This window comes from Chanodichthys erythropterus, chromosome 5, assembly GCF_024489055.1.
Source record: "Chanodichthys erythropterus isolate Z2021 chromosome 5, ASM2448905v1, whole genome shotgun sequence".
Lineage (NCBI taxonomy): Eukaryota > Metazoa > Chordata > Actinopteri > Cypriniformes > Xenocyprididae > Chanodichthys > Chanodichthys erythropterus.
In genome coordinates this window covers 25,897,891-25,916,831 of record NC_090225.1, presented here as the reverse complement: position 1 = coordinate 25,916,831, position 18,941 = coordinate 25,897,891, and the positions used below count along the sequence as shown (strand labels likewise).

The 18,941-nt window shown below is 36.0% G+C and overlaps 1 protein-coding gene across 1 annotated transcript in view; it reads right to left on the bottom strand.

Annotated features, from left to right (window-relative positions):
- micu1 (mitochondrial calcium uptake 1) overlaps window positions 1–18,941 on the bottom strand; it is a 103,970-nt gene that overhangs the window by 69,010 nt on the left and 16,019 nt on the right. The window contains exon 3 of the mRNA XM_067386718.1: window positions 13,589–13,775. Within this exon, the coding sequence (XP_067242819.1) occupies window positions 13,589–13,775 (187 nt within the window). The remainder of the gene's footprint in view (window positions 1–13,588; window positions 13,776–18,941) is intronic.

The window sequence follows — 18,941 nt, the reverse complement described above, 5'->3', positions numbered from 1 at the left end:
TTTCAGAAGAATCATTTTGACATTTGCTATACAAATGTTGAGGTGTCTCATCCGTCAGCTGTTCTGATATTCGCTACTGTAATGAGAATGAACGCAACTTTTAATAAGCACTTTTTATGATGTCATGAGCAATCCAGTCATTTATATAGATCAGTGATTACCACATAAACACTTCCTGTGTTCTCATAAACCAAATGGCTTTAAAAAAAAAAACATACTAAATAGTGTTTTCTGAAATTCAAAAAAATGCTAAAACTTTTCTGTGATGGGTAGGTTTAGGGGTAGTGTGTGTGTGTGTGTGTGTGTGTTTGTGACATACCAGGACACAAGTTTGTATAATGACATGGATATGACATAGGTATTACAAGGAGAGGGTGACTTATGAGGACATTACCCCATGTCCCCACTTTTCAAAAGGCTTATAAATCATACAGAATGAGTTTTTTTTTTTTTTTTTTTTTTGAGAAAGTAAAAATGTGCACAGTTTTCTGTGATGGGTAGGCACAATTCACAAAAACAAACCTGTGTGTGTGGGGTGGGTGGGTTTGGCTATACTCGTGAGGGCCAAATGTCCTTTCTTATCTACTGAAACATTGTGACAACGGACTATTGAGGACATTTTACTGGTCTTGGCACTCACACTGGGCTGGCAGTGATGCCAGATGACACACCAAGACATGGTAGAGAGAAAGTACACACAAGCACCAAAGGAAGGACATACCTAGATGCAACCATCACACACACACACACACATACATAAAAGACACTTGATCTTTTGAGAGCTCACTGTGCTATAAAACACTCTTTCAAAACCTATGCCTTGCTAAGGAAATGGAATCACATAAGTGACTGCGAACCCCCTACAAAAGAAGCAACACAACGCGTTATACAAATAGTATTAAGCGGCAAGGATACGTGTTGCTGTTTAAAAAAAAAAAAAATCTTTAAAAAAGGATACACTGCACGATTTTAGCAAACCTATAAGATCATTACAAATCACACATGGATCTATTAAACTTTGGTACGACATGCATGTAGACTCTACGATGATGACACCTATAGGCTACGATGCAAGTTTCTATGGAAGAATAAAATGTCATCAGCTTGCGTAGCGTAGCATTAGGAGCATTAGGAGCGTAATTATGGAGGCTGTAGAGCAGGGGTTGATCCTGGAGGGCTATTGTCCTGCAGAGTTTAGCTCAAACCCTGAAAAGAAACACTTACCTGCCTGTAACTTTAGTAATCCTGAAGACCTTGATTAGCTTCAGGTGTTTTTAATTAGGGTTGAAGCGAAACTCTGCAGGACAATGGCCCTTCAGGATCAACATTCCCCACCCCTGCTGTAGAGATACTAGTATTGCTAAACAGCAATAGAACTAACAATAAGCGTAGAATGTTGTAAAGTCTGTCAAACAAGCCGTTAATGCAGTTTTTGGCTGTGTAGCACCAGCTGCTCTGCAGTTCCTTCAGAAGGATTCCAACAAATAGCTGTAAAATAGTATATTTTTTGTAAGTTCCAATTTTAGTCTGATTTCAGCACAGATTATTTTTATGAATCCATAATAAATGTAATACTAACATCGTAAAGAGGAACTATTTGTATGGCAACTTGTAAGCGCTGTTCATTTCATAAAGTGTACAGCAGAAGGGTGGAAAAATATCAAAAACTCAAGTATGTTTTTTTTACAGTGTATTTTATAAGTAAAATGTACAGTAGCCCTATATGATACCCCTGCATAATTCCTACTTCACACACATTCCTAATGCTGTTTTGTTGTTGTTGCACTGTGGTAAGGCTGGGCAATATGACCAAAATCTTGTATCACGAATAAGAACAAAGAAGCAAATTACAAACAATATGATAAATTCAATATAACAAAAAGAAAACTAAACTAATTAAATTTTTCAGGTAGTTAATGTCAATTTGATGATGTGTTGAATAAATTCAAGAGCAATTTATTTAATATGTAGTTAGAAACCAAACAGAAATAGAATAATCAAATGTAAAAATTTCTTTTTCATCACTTATATAGCTTAAAGCAGGGGTCTCAAACTCAAATTGGCGGGGGGCCGTTTCTGTGATTGACACCTCATAGGAGGGCCATATTAACATTCAAGCGCAAGAACGCATTCCAGAAAATTGACTTTCCTTTGCATTATTTCTCATTTACATCAAATTTGCCTACTAAAATATCTTACCTATATTTACCTATACCTATAGCCTACTATAAATATTTTATTTACCATACTAAATGTAAACAGCAGTGTCTCTCTCATTGTTACAGAGTGTAATATAATTATATAATACTATTACTAATATAATACTACTAATATACTATTAAACATATAATATACTACCCGTCCTTCGGATGAGACGTTAAACCGAGGTCCTGACTCTCTGTGGTCATTAAAAAAAATCCCAGGATGTCCTTCGAAAAAGAGTAGGGGTGTAACCCCGACATCCTGGCCAAACTTGCCCATTGGCCTCTGCCCATCATGGCCTCCTAATCATCCCTATACACTGATTGGCTTCCTCACTCTGTCTCCTCTCTACCAATAAGCTGGTGTGTGGTGGGCGTACTGGCGCAATATGGCTGCCGTCGCATCATCCAGGTGGATGCTGCACATTGGAGGAGATTCCCCCTTCAATATGTAAAGCGCTTTGAGTGCTATATAAAATGTAAGGATTATTATTATTATTATTATTAATTGCAATAGTCTGGTGCAACTTCTCACATCCGACAAGGTGCATGGAATAAAAAAATTGTAATTTAGGAACAAAACCATCAACACTTGTGGCATGGAGGGGTCAGAAATAAACAAAAAACTGGAGCTATATATTATATATATCTCAACTTATTTTGCCAAAAAATAAAAATCTCTCATTGTTACATACATTATTAGCTTTTAATATTTAGTGGAAGTATTTTCCCTTACTTTGTTAGCTTAAATAACATTAAAATGTTGCACTGACCAACACTGTAATGAACAAATACAATCCCTGAATACATTTGTACGGCCGCTTTTGTGACGCAATATTTGAATACCCCATAGCAACTAGAGAATTATAATAATAATAATAATAATAATAATAATAATAATTTAGCGGGCCGGGTTATGTTTTATTTTTGAGATCAGCTGCGGGCCGGGTAGAGGGGGAGGGCGGGCCGTAACGGCCCGCGGGCCAGCAGTTTGACACCACTGGCTTAAAGGGTTCGTTCACCCAAAAATGAAATTTCTGTCATTAATTACTCACCCTCATGTTCCACATCCGTAAGACCTTCGTTCATCTTCAGAACACAAATTAAGATACTTTTGATAAAATCCGATCGCTCAATGAGGCCTCCATTGACAGAAAAATAATTAACACTTTCAATGCCCAGAAAGATACTAAAGACATATTTAAAACAGTTCATGTGACTACAGTAGTTCAACCTTAATGTTATGAAGCGACGAGAATACTTTTTGTGTGCGCCAAAAAAACAACATAATGACTTTATGACAATATCTAGTAGGGGTGTGACGAGATCTCGTGGCACGAGATCTCGCGAGACTAATATGTGACGAGATTTCTCGTTGAGGCGAAAAGTAGTCTCGTGATGTTGTTGCCATGAAAGAGTGTTAGGATGATTAGGAAAGAATATGCCACCGCTTCGTTTACATTACGCCTCCACTGTCGTTTTGCTTTGTATTTAAATAAAAAACATTTAATTCAGTTGGATAACAGTCGCCGCCGCTCCATATTTACAGAGTTATGCGCAATCGCTAAAAGTGAAAGTAAACGCGCGCGCGCATTCAAACGCTTTTTCAAAATCCTGCATTTTGAAAGCGGCTCCCTGATGAATGCAAAGATCTCTCAATATGAAAGATATTTTAGGATGGGCAGCGTAGTTGTAACCATCTCTTAGCTCTGTATCAAAGAAAAATGTGGTCTTATTTGCACTTTGGTTGCATTAATTGTAAAGTGTTACCATAAAAAAATGAATAACAGTTTTCTCTTAATCTTATTAAGCACAAACAGTAAGGTTTCATTTGTTAACATTATTAATGCACTGTGAACTATCATGAACTAACAATGAATGACTATGAATGATCAGTTTGTGGAAAGGAGTTCAGTTAGGAGGTCAAAGGGGACTGAAATCATACAGAAGAGAAGTCAGTCAGTTGAGTTAGTGGCAAAATCTTTTACAGTACTTATTGTTGTCTTTTACTGCATATGATAATTCATACTCAGAAAGCAGAATTGAAATGACATTCATTACGAGATGATTACTTAAAAGATTTCAAATACACCTGCAGAATATTTTATATATATTTATATATATATATATATATATATATATATATATATATATATATATATATATATATATATATATATATATATATATATATATATATATATTATATATTATATATATATATAATATATTATATATTATATATATATATAATATATTATATATTATATATATATTATATATATATATATATATAAATATCTAGTCATGTATTTCGCCATTGAGAATTTCTTAAAAATAGTGTGTAAAAAACGTGAACTCAATCTCGAGTCTTGTCTCGTCTCGTGAGATACCTGTCTTGTCACACCCCTAATATCTAGTGATGGGTGATTTCAAAACACTGCTTCATGAAGCTTCGAAGCTTTATGAATCTTGTTACGATTCAGTGGTTCAAACTGCCAAAGTCACGCACCCCAGTGGTGAACCATCGAAATTTGAAACCTTGTTTACTGATATCACGTGACTGACACTCTGAATAAAAAAAAAAAAAAAAAAATTGTAAAGCTTCATGAAGCAGTGTTTTAAAATCGTCCATCACTAGGTATTGTCATAAAGCTGTTATTTTGTTTTAAGTATTCTCGTCGGCTTCATAACATTAAGGTTGAACTACTGTAGTCACATGAACTGTTTTAAATATGTCTTTAGTAGCTTTCTGGGCATTGAAAGAATTAATTATCTTGCTGGCAATGCAGTCCTCACTGAGCCATCAGATTTTATGAAAAATATCTTAATTTGTGTTCTGAAGATGAACAAAGGTCTTGTGGGTGTGTAAAAACATGAGGGTGAGTAATTAATGACAGAATTTTCATTTTTGGGTGAACGAACCCTTTAATTACTATTTTTTTAACATCAATCACGTTCCACTCTATTGTCTCATTCATGCGTTTCATGACTCTGAAAGTGTCAATAGAGCTGTTCTATTTATTTATATTTAATTAAAAATTTTTACATTTATATTTATATATCTACATACCACAATATACACAATTGAGCAAAATCTATAACGATAGACATTTTATACCGTCATATAACCAGCCCTACACTGTGGGATGAGAAACTAGAGAAAAACATTTCAGTACATTGCGTCATATGTATGTAATATGTATGCGACAAATAAAAAACCTTTGAACTCTATATTTATACAACCCTTGTGGTCCTGTGGTCCTCTGCACAATCAGAAAAAACCCAAACGTGTCATTTAAGCACCAAATAGAGCTGTGAAAACCGTTTTCTAACAAGTTTCTTGACCAATTTCATATCTAACATATGGCCCTGAGCCAACCTCCACTGGAGTCAATGGAGTTGTGTCAGGCAGGTCAGATCCTCAAAGAAACAGTATTATTCTATAATAGTATTATTTGACAGTACCACAGATTCAATGTTTAAACTTTTCGAATGAATGGTTTACTGATCTCAGAATATTTGGATAAAAACAATATAGCCTATCATAATGTTAACATAATGTGATACAAATGGCAAAATGCATGTATTTGAATGCATTAATACTCCATTATTATTTTTCTGTGGGCCGTTAAAGGAGCCATGGTCCATTTTATTTAGGACAAATGAAAATATTTATCATCAATACAGCTGAAGATAAGTACATCTCAAACAAAGCATCACACTTGAGTAGACTTTAAATCTGTGCCGAAAGTGACAAGACATCCATTATCAGCAAAATCTAGGAATTTAGACTAAATGGATCGATACTCATTCTGAAAGAAATGGTTCTACTTTTAAACTATTTTGTGCGAGATGTATTTTCGGACAGGGATTGCAGAGGGGACAGGGATTAGATAGAATGATTGACACCCAACAAAAAGCATTTGCTTATTAGTTTCTTCTTATAATATTCCAATTTCAGAGTGCTTTAAGAAGATTACCAATATGACACTTTAAAATGACTTTTAAAATGAGTTTGATGGGGACACTCAAAATGAGACAGATAGGAAACACACCAAAACACAACACAAAGCGCATGTCTTCATTTACGAAATATGAGAATGAATGAATTTCAGCATAAATCACAGATAAAACTATTATTTAAAATTGTTTTAAAAGGGGTGGGCAGTCTGAACAAAATCTTAGTATTATGGTATTTATATTGGAAATTAGAAAAATAAACTCCTTATACTCTCTTTGTACCTGTGCAGACATGGCTATGACTATGGCTGTACGATTAATCAAAATTGTAATAAAATCACAATGCGAGCATGTGTGATTTCTAATCCGAAGAAAGCATGATTTTTCCACCAGCACCCTCTCAGTTTGTAAATCTAGCATGAGAACAGAACAGAGCGGGTTAACTATTAAGACATGGAAGAAAGCACAGAAACAGGGAAGGTGAATTCAGTTCAGGATAAGGACTTCAAATGAGGATGAACATAGGAAAAGGGAGAACTCAGGGTTTATAAGTACAGAGCAAATAAAGGGAACTAATGAAATAATAAAAGGGTTAGTTCACCCACAAATGAAAATTCAGTCATTAATTACTCACCCTCATGTCGTTTCAAACCTGCAAGACCTTCGTTCATTTTCAGAACACAAATTAAGATATTTTTGATGCAATCCGAGAGGTTCCAGGTTCTATATCAGAATGCCGTTTCAGTATTCCCTGATGCAGGATGGCCAATAATGAGTTGGCGTTCTGATGTAGAACCTAGATGCGCTGAACGTAAAGAGTGTAGGAGAATGACACAGAATAGAAGATATTGCTGAATAAAGCTGTTATTTTTGCTTAGTTTTTGCGTACAAGTAATAATGTATTTAATACCTTTCTGGACATTGAAAGTTGTGGTTACATTGCTGTCAGACAGCTCTCAGATATCATCAGAAATATCTTAATTTGTGTTCCGAAGATGAATGAAGGTCTTACTGGTTTGGAACAACATGAGGGTGAGTAATTAATGATTCATTTTTGGGTGAACTAACCCTTTAATAGAAGACAGGTGAACATAATGACTAATCAGACAACTCAGGAAAACTAGGTTAAATGATGAGGCAAACATGACAGAACCAAAAACACAAGGAAATAGAGTACACACATTACAGTCTGTCTAGCGCTTTAAAGGTGCTGTAGAACGTCTTTTTAAAAGATGTAATATAAGTCTAAGCCTAAGGTGTCCCCTGAATGTGTCTGTGAAGTTTCAGCTCAAAATTCCCCATAGATTTTTTATAAATTAATTTTTTAACTGCCTATTTTGGGGCATCATTAAATATGCGCCGATTCAGGCTGCGGCCCCTTTAAATTCTCGTGCTCTCTGCCCCCGGAGCTTGCGCTTGCCTTAAACAGTATAAACAAAGTTCACACAGCTAATATACAGTAACCCTCAAAATGGATCTTTACAAAATGTTCATCATGCACGCTGCATGCATGCTTCGGATTATGTGAGTATAGTATTTATTTGGATGTTTACATTTAATTCTGAATGAGTTTGATAGTGCTCTGTGGCTAAAGCTAACATTACACACTGTTGGAGAGATTTATAAAGAATGAAGTTGTGTTTATGAATTATACAGACTGCAAGTGTTTAAAAAATGAAAATAACGACGGCTTGTCTCTGTGAATGCAGTAAGAAACGATGGTAACTTTAAGCACATTTAACAGTACATTAGCAACATGCTAACGAAACATTTAGAAAGACAATTTACAAATATCACTAAAAATATCATGATATCATGGATCATGTCAGTTGATGTCATGATCATGTCAGTATGTTGAGATTCGCCTGTTCTCCAGAGGTCTTTTAAACGATTTATATAAGAAGAAGGAAAGAATGGTGTTTGAGACTCACTGTATGTCATTTCCATGTACTGAACTCTTGTTATTCAACTATGCCAAGGTAAATTAAATTTTTAATTCTAGGACACCTTTACATAAATGAACATTCTGAACCAGGTGAACAAAAATCAATAATACAGCCATTTGCGAACTACCCAAAAGACTTAAAAAGGCATAAAGAAATAACTGACACCATCACTTATAATTAGGGCTGGGCAAGTTAACGCGTTTTTATCGCGTTAACGCATTAATTAATTAACGCCGACAATTAGTTTATCGCGCGTTAACTTTTTATTTTGAAAGTCCGTTGTTCACTGCGTTTGGTTTGAATACACATAGATAGACTACAACCGAACCCAAAGCATGGGTCATAGGAGGGGCGGGATGTTTATCAGTAGGCTACTGGCTGCTTGGGATGAGCGTCATCACGCGTCTCAACCAATGAAAGCATTTGTTGTGTGCCTAAGAGAGCTACAGCGCGAAAAAGAAAATATCTGGTGCGGACAGAAAAATGGAAAAAGGTACCCACTGCTTATCACTCAATAAAAGAATCACATTGCTAAGTGTTTTTGAACGTTTTGATTTCGTTTGGTTTAATAATTAACATTACCTTTGCGAGTCTGACTCTCACTGCACTCGTGAATTAGCAGAACTTGACGGGGACATTCAAATGCTTAACAAACGCTTCATGTGACCAACAATTCTGTACATGTTTATTAAAGCCCAAAATATGAATGCAACACGTTTATATCTTAAACGGTTTCCTCTCATGTCATCTCAAGAAAACGCTTAATGCACTTAGACTGATATTAAAGATACCAAATTCTATTTACAAATAAAGCACATGCAGAAAAACGGATGACACCAAAATATAAACTTTCAGTATCACTTAAAATGTAACCATTTTATACATTTTCTTCATAACGGTTTTATAAAGGTAGGAAATTGCTTAGTGTGGTTGTCATTTGTTAAAATAGGCTAAATATAAAAATACAGTGTGTTCGTGTCCGTCTGTCCGCTGAATTTGACCCATAATCTCTGATTCTCCTCATCTGTGATCATGGAAAAGGGGAATTACAATGACAACAGTTGTAGGCCTACTCAATATGCTCGTTTAAGCATCATTTAAACGTTTCCAACAAATAAATGAATCGACTTTTCTCAGTGTGTTAATTACATAGATTTATTTGGATATTCATACGATGATATTCATACGATGGCTGAAGCAGCAGTGAGCGTCCAGCGTGCGACACGGTAAACAGATCAACACTGTTAACGAAATCCTACAAAACTTCAGTGAAAAAAATAAATAAAATGATCATGCGATGCGATAAAATAGCTTCTATTCCATGCAAACGATACCATTAAAAATGTTAACGTTCCACTTAATGGGAGAAACAAAACAAAAGGTAAGCAAGAATCCGTATTAATTTCAGTACGAGTAATACAGGGCGACCCTGTCAAAATGGCGACGCCGCCCAGGCATGCAACGAGGTGTGACGTCGGTTCGTATTCTCTATTGCACTTTTGTTCATACAGCAGTACTTTGAAAGAATAAAATTACGCAATACACTACTTTTGATTTCATTATTGAATTTTGCGCATGCTGCGATTAATCACGATTAATCGCAGAAAAATCATGCGATTAATCGCGATTAAAATATTTAATCGTTGCCCAGCATTACTTATAATTTATGCAAAGATATGGTGCCTGCAAAATATTGTCAATAAAGTAGCTTCCAAAAAAATGATAAAGACAAGTACGTATGGTTTTAAGGAAATATTGTTTCAAAATTAAGATTAAAATCGAAATCACGACTGTATTTTTTTTTTTTTTTTTGTCCATATCGCACTGTCCTAGTTATGACACATAACTATTGCAACAACAATGCTCAGCAATTTCTGCTGTTGCAAGTGTTTATGGTTATACCGCCTGGTCCACAAAACATCTACACAGAAATTAGTTTTTTTTACATTTCATGAATGAGGCCTCTTGGTCAGAGACGTGGCCTGGAGGACAGAGCTTGTGTAAACAAGAGACAGCCATTTAATGTACCTCGCTACATGATGAATGGCCTCATCCATCAAAGGCAGAGCCCCACCATCCTACAGCAAATCAACTTCACTTTTAATGTGCTGCTGGTTTGATGTATGCTGTTTATTTTAATACTGGATCCATATTTCTGAGAATACCTACACTATCTCCCTTCTCCTCTGCTTATAATAAAATATGATGATTAGGTTCTAAACAAAAATGTCTGATCCACTGCTGCTGCCGTGTCTTGCTATTTTAGGACACAGAGTAGCAAAAATAAATCATCCTGACAAATTCTCTCCTTTTTTTAAACACATACAAAAAAAAAAAAAAAAAATCCAATCAGTGAACAGCCATGATCTACAAAGATGTAAAAAAAAAAAAAAAACTATTATAGTGATGAATAGATCCAGCTTCAGCAGGCCTTAAATATTGCTTTACAGCATACAGCACAATCAAAATAAAGAAACACATATCTACAAAACATTTAGCAAACACAAATAACTGTGGCACTACTGGACAATTCTGATTGTTCGAGGGGGTTCCTCTCTGACTTTGAAAGTGTCCTACAGTATAGCTTCTGTTTTAAGGGAATATGTTCTACACTATTGTGATATCCAATTATGAAGTCAAATTTTCTTGTACCAAGAACTGTTATTTTTTGCTATTTTTCTGTCATCATTTACTCACCTTTATATAGTTCAAAACCTATAAGCCTTTTGTCAATCCAAAAATGAATATTTTTTAATGAAACCTGAGAGATGTACCTCCTCCAGTCCTTTCATGCTTCAAAAAAATAAAACAAAAGACAAAGCAAACATAATCTATATGAATCGAGCAGTTTAATCCAAGTGTTCTGAAGAAGCATGATCACTTTATATAATGAACATACTTAATTTAGAATTTTATTTGATATAAACACTGATCAACGCACATAAATAGTGCACATAAAATACGGTCAATGGAATCTCAACCATACTTGCCTGACACACAAAATGTATCCAAATTGGTTCTTGTGGAAGCTTGCGTGATATGCAAGAACAGACCTCACTAGTTCTCTGCATAATTTTTGGGTGAACTATTCCTTAAAAGTTCCCCTGTAGTCAATTATTTTATCCCTTAAAACTCATCTTTGATCACCAAAATGACATATTAAAAAAAAAAAAAAAAAAAAAAAAGTGAAAAAAAATTTCTTCATGCCTTAAAGGTGCCCTAGAATCAAAAATTGAATTTATCTTGGCATAGTTAAATAACAAGAGTTCAGTACATCGAAAAGACATACATTGAGTTTCAAACCCCATTGTTTCCTCCTTCTTATTTAAATCTCATTTGTTTAAAAGACTTCTGGAAAACACGCAGATCTCAACATAACAGTCGTAACAGTTACGTAACAGTCAGGATCATTAATATGTACGCCCCCAATATTTGCATATATGCCATCCCATGTTCAAGGCATTAGACAAGGAAAGGCAGTATTAACGTCTGGATCTGTGCACAGACAAGGTAAGCCAGCAAAAACAACAGCGAAAAATGGCAGATGGAGCAATAATAACTGACATGATCCATGATAACATGATATTTTTAGTGATATTTGTAAATTGTCTTTCTAAATGTTTCATTAGCATGTTGCTAATGTACTGTTAAATGTGGTTAAAGTTACCATCGTTTCTTACTGTATTCATGGAGACAAGAGCCGTCGCTATTTTCATTTTTAATTAAAATGCCCCTTAAATATGAAACTAAACTAAACTGTCAGTAGGTGGCAGCAAGTCACTGTCTTAATGAGTGAGTGAGTCAACCGATTTGTTCAAATGACTGATTCATTCAAGAACGAAGCTCGTATTCATTCGTTCTAAATGCGGATTCAGTCAGTATAACAAAAACATTTCTCTGTTCTGCTGTTCATAATTTTGAAATTTTCGTTGGGGAAATAAAAGGGAAAAAAACAATATTAACAATACTGTGTCTAAAATGTAACTCACGTTGTTCATTTAACAATAAGTTGAAGGAACATTGCATTTGTGCCGATTTGGGGAAAACGGCACTTTTGCTCGCGTGATATTGTAAAACAACTGCATCTTATAATATGATATAATGACAAAAAATTGTCGGGTCAAAAAATACCCATGTATCTTGAATTTTGAGGGCTAATAACTGTATGCATAGTTACATCACGCTGAATAAGATGAGTAAAGAAAACGCGGTACTTATAAAAAAATAAAATAAAAAAATAAATAAAAAATCACCCTTTATTTAAATATATGAACACAGAAAATCGCTGTTAACAGGTTAATATAACATTTCCCATTCCATAACTAGTAAAATAATCACAACTTACTCTCTGTAAAATGGCGCAATCTGCAGGGTGACTGACATGGAGGTGGGTAAAAAGGTTGGTGGTGTTGCCACCCTTCGCACTGACTATAGCTAGGAAAAATCCTGCGGATTGGGCTGTCTAAGGAGCCGATAACTCCCATTCTGTCGAGTTTACTTTAGTTTTCTCGGGTGTGGACAGAGCCTCTCACTCTCCCGTTCGGACGACATTGGAATAGCTGCGCGCGCTGCATCTTCTTCTTGTTTGACATATGTCAGTGTTAAGGTGCAATACTGCCACCTGAGAGCTCGACCAGGAACTGGTGCTGGAGTATTTACGTGTCATGATATCATAAGCGTCCTATTCATTTTAAATATTGTGGTTATCGCCAATACCGGTATATCGCCACACCCTAAATTAACACGATATCGTTATTTCATGCTTTGAATATCATGGTTATCGTCAATACCGGTATATTGCGACACCCCTATATCGAATACTCATAAATATTTAAAAAGTATATTGCAGAATAAACTATAATTTAACATTTCTCTTCACTTAACACAAAAATGCTCTAAATGATCTTTTACAGAAAAGTGTGTATGTGAGTGCATGTGAGAGAAAATCTGCTGATATTTATTGAGAACTGTCAATAGGCTGAAAAATATGAAGTCTGTTTTAGTTTTCCTACTGACACTGGTTGTGAAATTTATTATGTTCACTTACAACATCAAACTCTGTTTAGAAAAGTCTGTTTTCTATTATGTGCCCCTTTAAAGGAAACAAATCAACTACTGAGAATTAATTTATTTCTCCATTTCTCTCATCATTTCTACTCTTTCCCTTTAATCAGTAAGTCCCACACCTGCTTATCCCAGATGCTGCTTTAATATCACATTTTTCCCACAGTTAAAGTCAGCTGCAATTCATTAACTCTGCTATTGTCGCTCTGTTCCATTCCCACTGCCGGCATTTCAGATGAAACCCAATTCAGATATATGCAGGCTGACTTTATGACTGGATTTGCATGTTGATTAGATGTGACGGCTCCACGTTTCATCTGCACATGGTGAAGCCAGACGGATCATCAGATAATGGCTGGATGACTCTGACCTCATCATGGTGCGATCGAGATGATGTGCACGTGCGTTGATCACCTTGCGGTCACGGAAGCCGATTCTCTGTTTCTTTTTCTTCCCTTCTGAGCCCGCCTCATCTTCCTCCTCCCCGCTACTCGACTCAAGAGCGCCTTCTGACACCGCCTCCTCCACCACATCATTCAGAGGCTCCTCCTCCTGCATCTGCTCTTCATGCTTGACTGAAGACCCCGCCTGCGCATATGCTCTGCCAGTCAGGAGAGAGAACGCAGATCAGTCACACTTATGGAGAGACTCAGGAAGAAGTTACAACTTTAAGAATGCAACTAGACATTTCTGAATGGTTAGTGGATGAATTTATGAAGTTGCTGGAGTTGATTCAACTCATCGACTAACATGTGCAATCATGTTAATCTTTTGTGCAAAACCCATATGGACGCCTACTATACAGCATACCTGTTTGCCAAACAGAGCCATACACACCATGAAAACATTTATGATTGCTATCAAATGCTGTGAATGGTCTAATATTTTTTCCAAAATATCGCTTGGACAGAAACGCTCCTTTTTTAGCAATTGAGTTTGCCAGGGTCAACTTGCAGGCTATCCAAGCTAAAGAGACTCTAAATAGTGTTCTGTGCTCATCTGTGCAGCCAACAACAGAACAGTTAGCATGCTTTGCTATATAATAAAATGACTGTGCTGTGGGTGGAAATGTGCAGATTAAAGGTGCAATATGTAAAGTTTTCTGTCCATTAGAGGCCCATTCAAAACAAAGGCGTAGCTTGATGACACCAAGTTTGAGCGCGGAATCTTGGGACATGTGGTCTTCACCTCACAGTCGGTGGAAAATAATCGGGATAGGACTCGGACAGAAATCATGTTCATGGATGTGATTATTAACATTACTGTAGTATGAAGCAGAGCAGGACCGAGTGTTGAACGTGGAGCTGAACGAGGAGCTGGAGCGATTGCGCAACACATGCCTCACAAGCAGCGGGACTTTTATTATGACACAGTCGCCGGCGCCGCTTCCGTTTTTCCGGTCATGAGTGTGAGGTAACACAGCTCTGTTTATCATATTAGATTCATTTGAGCGTGTTGTTAATGATGTTATAACGTTACTCTGAGCGTCCGCTCGACGGCTGCTGTGAGACACTGTTACAGCTGCAGTAAGATAGATCGATTTTACAATATCATATTAAATGCTGGATGGCTTGTGTTGATAAATGACATGGAATTAATTTTGAAATGTATTGTATGATGGAGAAAATTCTGTATTACTGTTACTAAAAACAAAGCTACATCTGATTATGCTATGTTAGCTACTTCACAAAATAGTGTTTTTCTCTGAGGCATGGTAAAACATGGTACTCGAAAAAAAAAAAAAAAAAAAATTCAAGAAAATTAGATTTAAACAAGACTAAACATGTTGAGCTATTTAACAATAATTAGTTTTCTGTCAATAAATATATCAAAACAGATGTTCCCTTGTCTATTAAAACATGTAAATATTAAAGCGTCTTTGGTGTTTCCATGGTTTCTACAAAACAAAACCGGAAACCGAGGGTAACGCGGGTATGATGCCATTGACAGGTGACTCCTCACACGTCCCAGAGTCTTGGTTAAAATTTCTCAAGATTTACAAATAGTTGCAAACATTTGGGATGTTGTAAGTACTCAAGTGAACAAAATATATAACCATTGCTGAGTGGTTTTTGGGTATTTTACTGCAAAATTATTACATATTGCACCTTTAAGGGGTGGTAGTATTAAAATAAGATCCCCTTCCTACATCACAAGGGGAGTGAAATCTGAGCAGCTCATTTTTCACATGCTTGCAGAGAAAGGCTTACCAAAAAAAAAAAAAAAAAAAAACACATTTCCTTTTCTGGGTTGGTAGATGCACAGGGGACCCAATTATAGCACTTAAACACGGAAAAAGTCAGATTTTCATGCTATGTCCAAAAAATCTAACAAACTGTGCCTTAATCTAAGGCTTAATCCTTAAAGGTGCTCTAAGCGATCCTGGGTGGAGTAACTTCCTGATGACGTTCGAAGTGTTGTCAAACAAAACAGAGGCTAGCTAGACCCTCCCTCCTCCTCCTCCCCCTCCCCTCCGTGCTTCCTGAAACAGTCACGAACACGCATTTAAAATCATTCTTGTCGGTTATTGGTTGGAGCATGGTTATTATGTTTTGTGGTCCAGGCTGCACTAGGTAGTTTTTGTTGCCGTTTTTGGAGCTTGTGGCGACTACAGAGACCGCATTTTTTTTACAGTGTGTTCAGGGGACAGGCAGCTAGCGTATAGTGAGGAGATGTTTGCTGTATGTGACAAAAAATGTTTTGGCCTAAAAACGCGTGACATCACTTAGAGCACCTTTAATCTAGCAAACTGTGCAGTTTTTGTCATGTGTCCTTTCCGTTCCTTTTAAGCAATTACAGTTAAAATATCTGGCAGATGATATAAAATAATATTATTGATTATACTGAAGGATGAACCCAAACCATCTAGATAAGCACTTTTGACTTAGGCCAGCTAACACCAACCCAGAATACCCTAGCACAGCAATGTGCTAAATACCACTCTGAACACCTTAGCAACTGCATAGCAACACCATAACATGGTTTTGAGTTTTGCTTAGGCAAACACCTCTCATATTTTCATCAAAAATTTAAAAATCTAGTTTACTCACCATTACACATGGGAACCAATGTTGTCAAGCTGTCTGTGTGTGTAACTCTAGATGTGCCCCTCATACTAAAAGTCAGTGAAGAGTGACTAGGAGGTCAATATCTTCAGGACACAAAGCAGTAATTGAAAAAAGGCCTGCCGTTGTGTTGATGGGACATGTGTTTGAAGGTGTGTTCAATAATTCAATATAATGTGACACAGGGAAAATGACTGCACAGACTGAGAACTGAAATGCCACCTTGTCCCATAACTCCTTCATTCTATAGATCACGTCCCAGATGCATTTCTCTATTTTGCTGACATATCAGCTCCTCTATTCATACACACACCCTGCACTGGTCTGGCCTTCACCCAGACTGCAGATGAATCTCTGCAGAAACGGGCTCTATATATGGACACTTGCGTTAAAGATGAAACGTGTCATTTTTTCATATTACACTTTATCCTATCCCAATTTAATATAGCTATACATTAGCCATTCATAGGAAGACTTCCCAAAAACTGGTGAATCTCACTAAATAATGAACATTTTACAGTCAGATTTCTATGAATGTTCCAAATATTAATATCATGGCCTATACTGATAAAGCTATGTTATGGCTGATAAGAGATTATTGACTAATATTAAAATTCTTATACTAAACTGCCGTTCTTTCTCCAGTTGTGGTCTTTGATCTTGAAAATAGCTGATGATAAATAAAGAGCAGTAAATATCTTCTGCTTTCGTTGACGTGAACTGAAGAATTGAAGAATGTATTTATATTCACTTTGCAGAGACACAGGTGTAAATGGAACAGTTTTTACTGAACTGGCCAGGTGTAAATAGACCCAATATTTCATGCATTCCTACGCATTTTCAGCCCCAAATCAAAAGAAAAAAAGAAGCCTATTTTCTAGAGCATGACGTTTTAGCACATTCAACATCTCCCACCCTAATTACAGTAATGTGAAAAATAGTACATTTAAATTGTGAAGTATTCATACATTATGGTTGTATTTGCTGCACTCTCTTTAGTTCACCCAAAAATGTAATTTCTGTCATTAATTGACCCTTCGCTGGGAGTTTGATTGACAAGCGATCTAACCAATCATAATGGCAAATCTACCATTTTGTCCGACAAAGCAGTCAGGAGTTAGATTAACCTCGGTGGACTTGAACTTGAAAAATGGAGTGTATTTACATCTTTCCGTATTTTAAACAACATTCCTTCTCATGTTCATTCATGTTTATTTGATGCTATAAATCAACTTCCTAAAGTAGGAAGAGATGATCGGTTCACGAACCGTTGAGCTGAGGCGCTACAGTGATCTGTCACGACACATTAAAGAGCCAAAAAACATTTTTTTATTAAAAAAATACACAATTTGAAAGCTGGGACATTGTTTAATATCATAAGTAACCTGCTCTGTCTTGACTGTCGACGTGTTGTCAGTGTCCTCTTTGCTCCGCAATGTATTTTTCACTGCATGTGGCGTAACAGCGCCATGGCTTGTCGGACAAAGCAACAGCAACTAAGGGGGGCAGGTCTTTGCGGAGGGTCAATTACTCACCTTCGTGCCGTTATATTGGTTATTATAGGACTATTTTAACGATGTCTTTACAATTTTTCTGGGACTTGAAATTTGGAATGACATTGCTGTGTATATGGAGATCAAAAACCTCTCAAACGTCATCAAAAATATCTTCTAAATTTGTGTTCCAAAGATGAATGAAGGTCTTGGGGTGAGTGTGAGTAATTAATGACAGAAATTTAATTTTTGGGTGAACTAACCCTTTAATTCATTCTGATTTTCATTTGCTGATTTGCACTTCAAAATGGCGGCAGGGATTCCCCAAAAGGGAAGTGCTTAGGGAAGTTTGCGAGTGCGTGTCTAAAACTGGAGTGGAACGCAGCCCAGGTTCATGGTTATTATAGGGGTATACTCTGAAAGGCTCCCACTCTCAACTATCCATGAGATGGAGTGGAACACTGTAAATGAAGTATACCCCAGGCTTTACACATTACAATGCTGTATTTGACTTGTAATACACGATATCAGTAGGGATGCACTAATATTACAATTTTGGCCAATACGATAATTCTGTACATTTGAAAGCCGATAACTGATATACTGGCCAATAAATCGAAATCTAATTACAAATTTTTTTATTAGTTTTTGAAAGCCTGATTACAAAAACAAAAGTCTCATTGTTAAAAGCCATGTCCCAAGCACTTTACCATAAATCAAACATATACAGTACTGTAGCCTAGTTTGAACTAGTGTACATTTTAAAATTAATTGTACACTCCTATGGCAAACTTTATAAAAAAAAAAAATAAATAAAGAAAAATCTATTGCCTTACAAATAAATAAAACAATGCCTTAATAAACAAGACATTGCTTTACATATAAAGAATCTAAAATGCACGTGCCATGGAGAAATAATAGAAAAGCCTCCGGCACGGACAATAATGAAATGATTTTATTAAAACAATATTGTTGATAAAAATAATATGAAAAACATTAAAAGTGCTAGTTATTAATAAAAATGCATCAATGTTTTTGAAAAAGAAACATCTTAAATTAATATTACTATTTCAAATTTCTGAATGAGTGCCGGTACACTGAAGCAAACACACCCTATATGAGATTAATCAGATAATTATACAACATAAACATAATATTACAATTATTATTTGCACAAAATGACATGAATGCACAAGTGAACTTAAACTA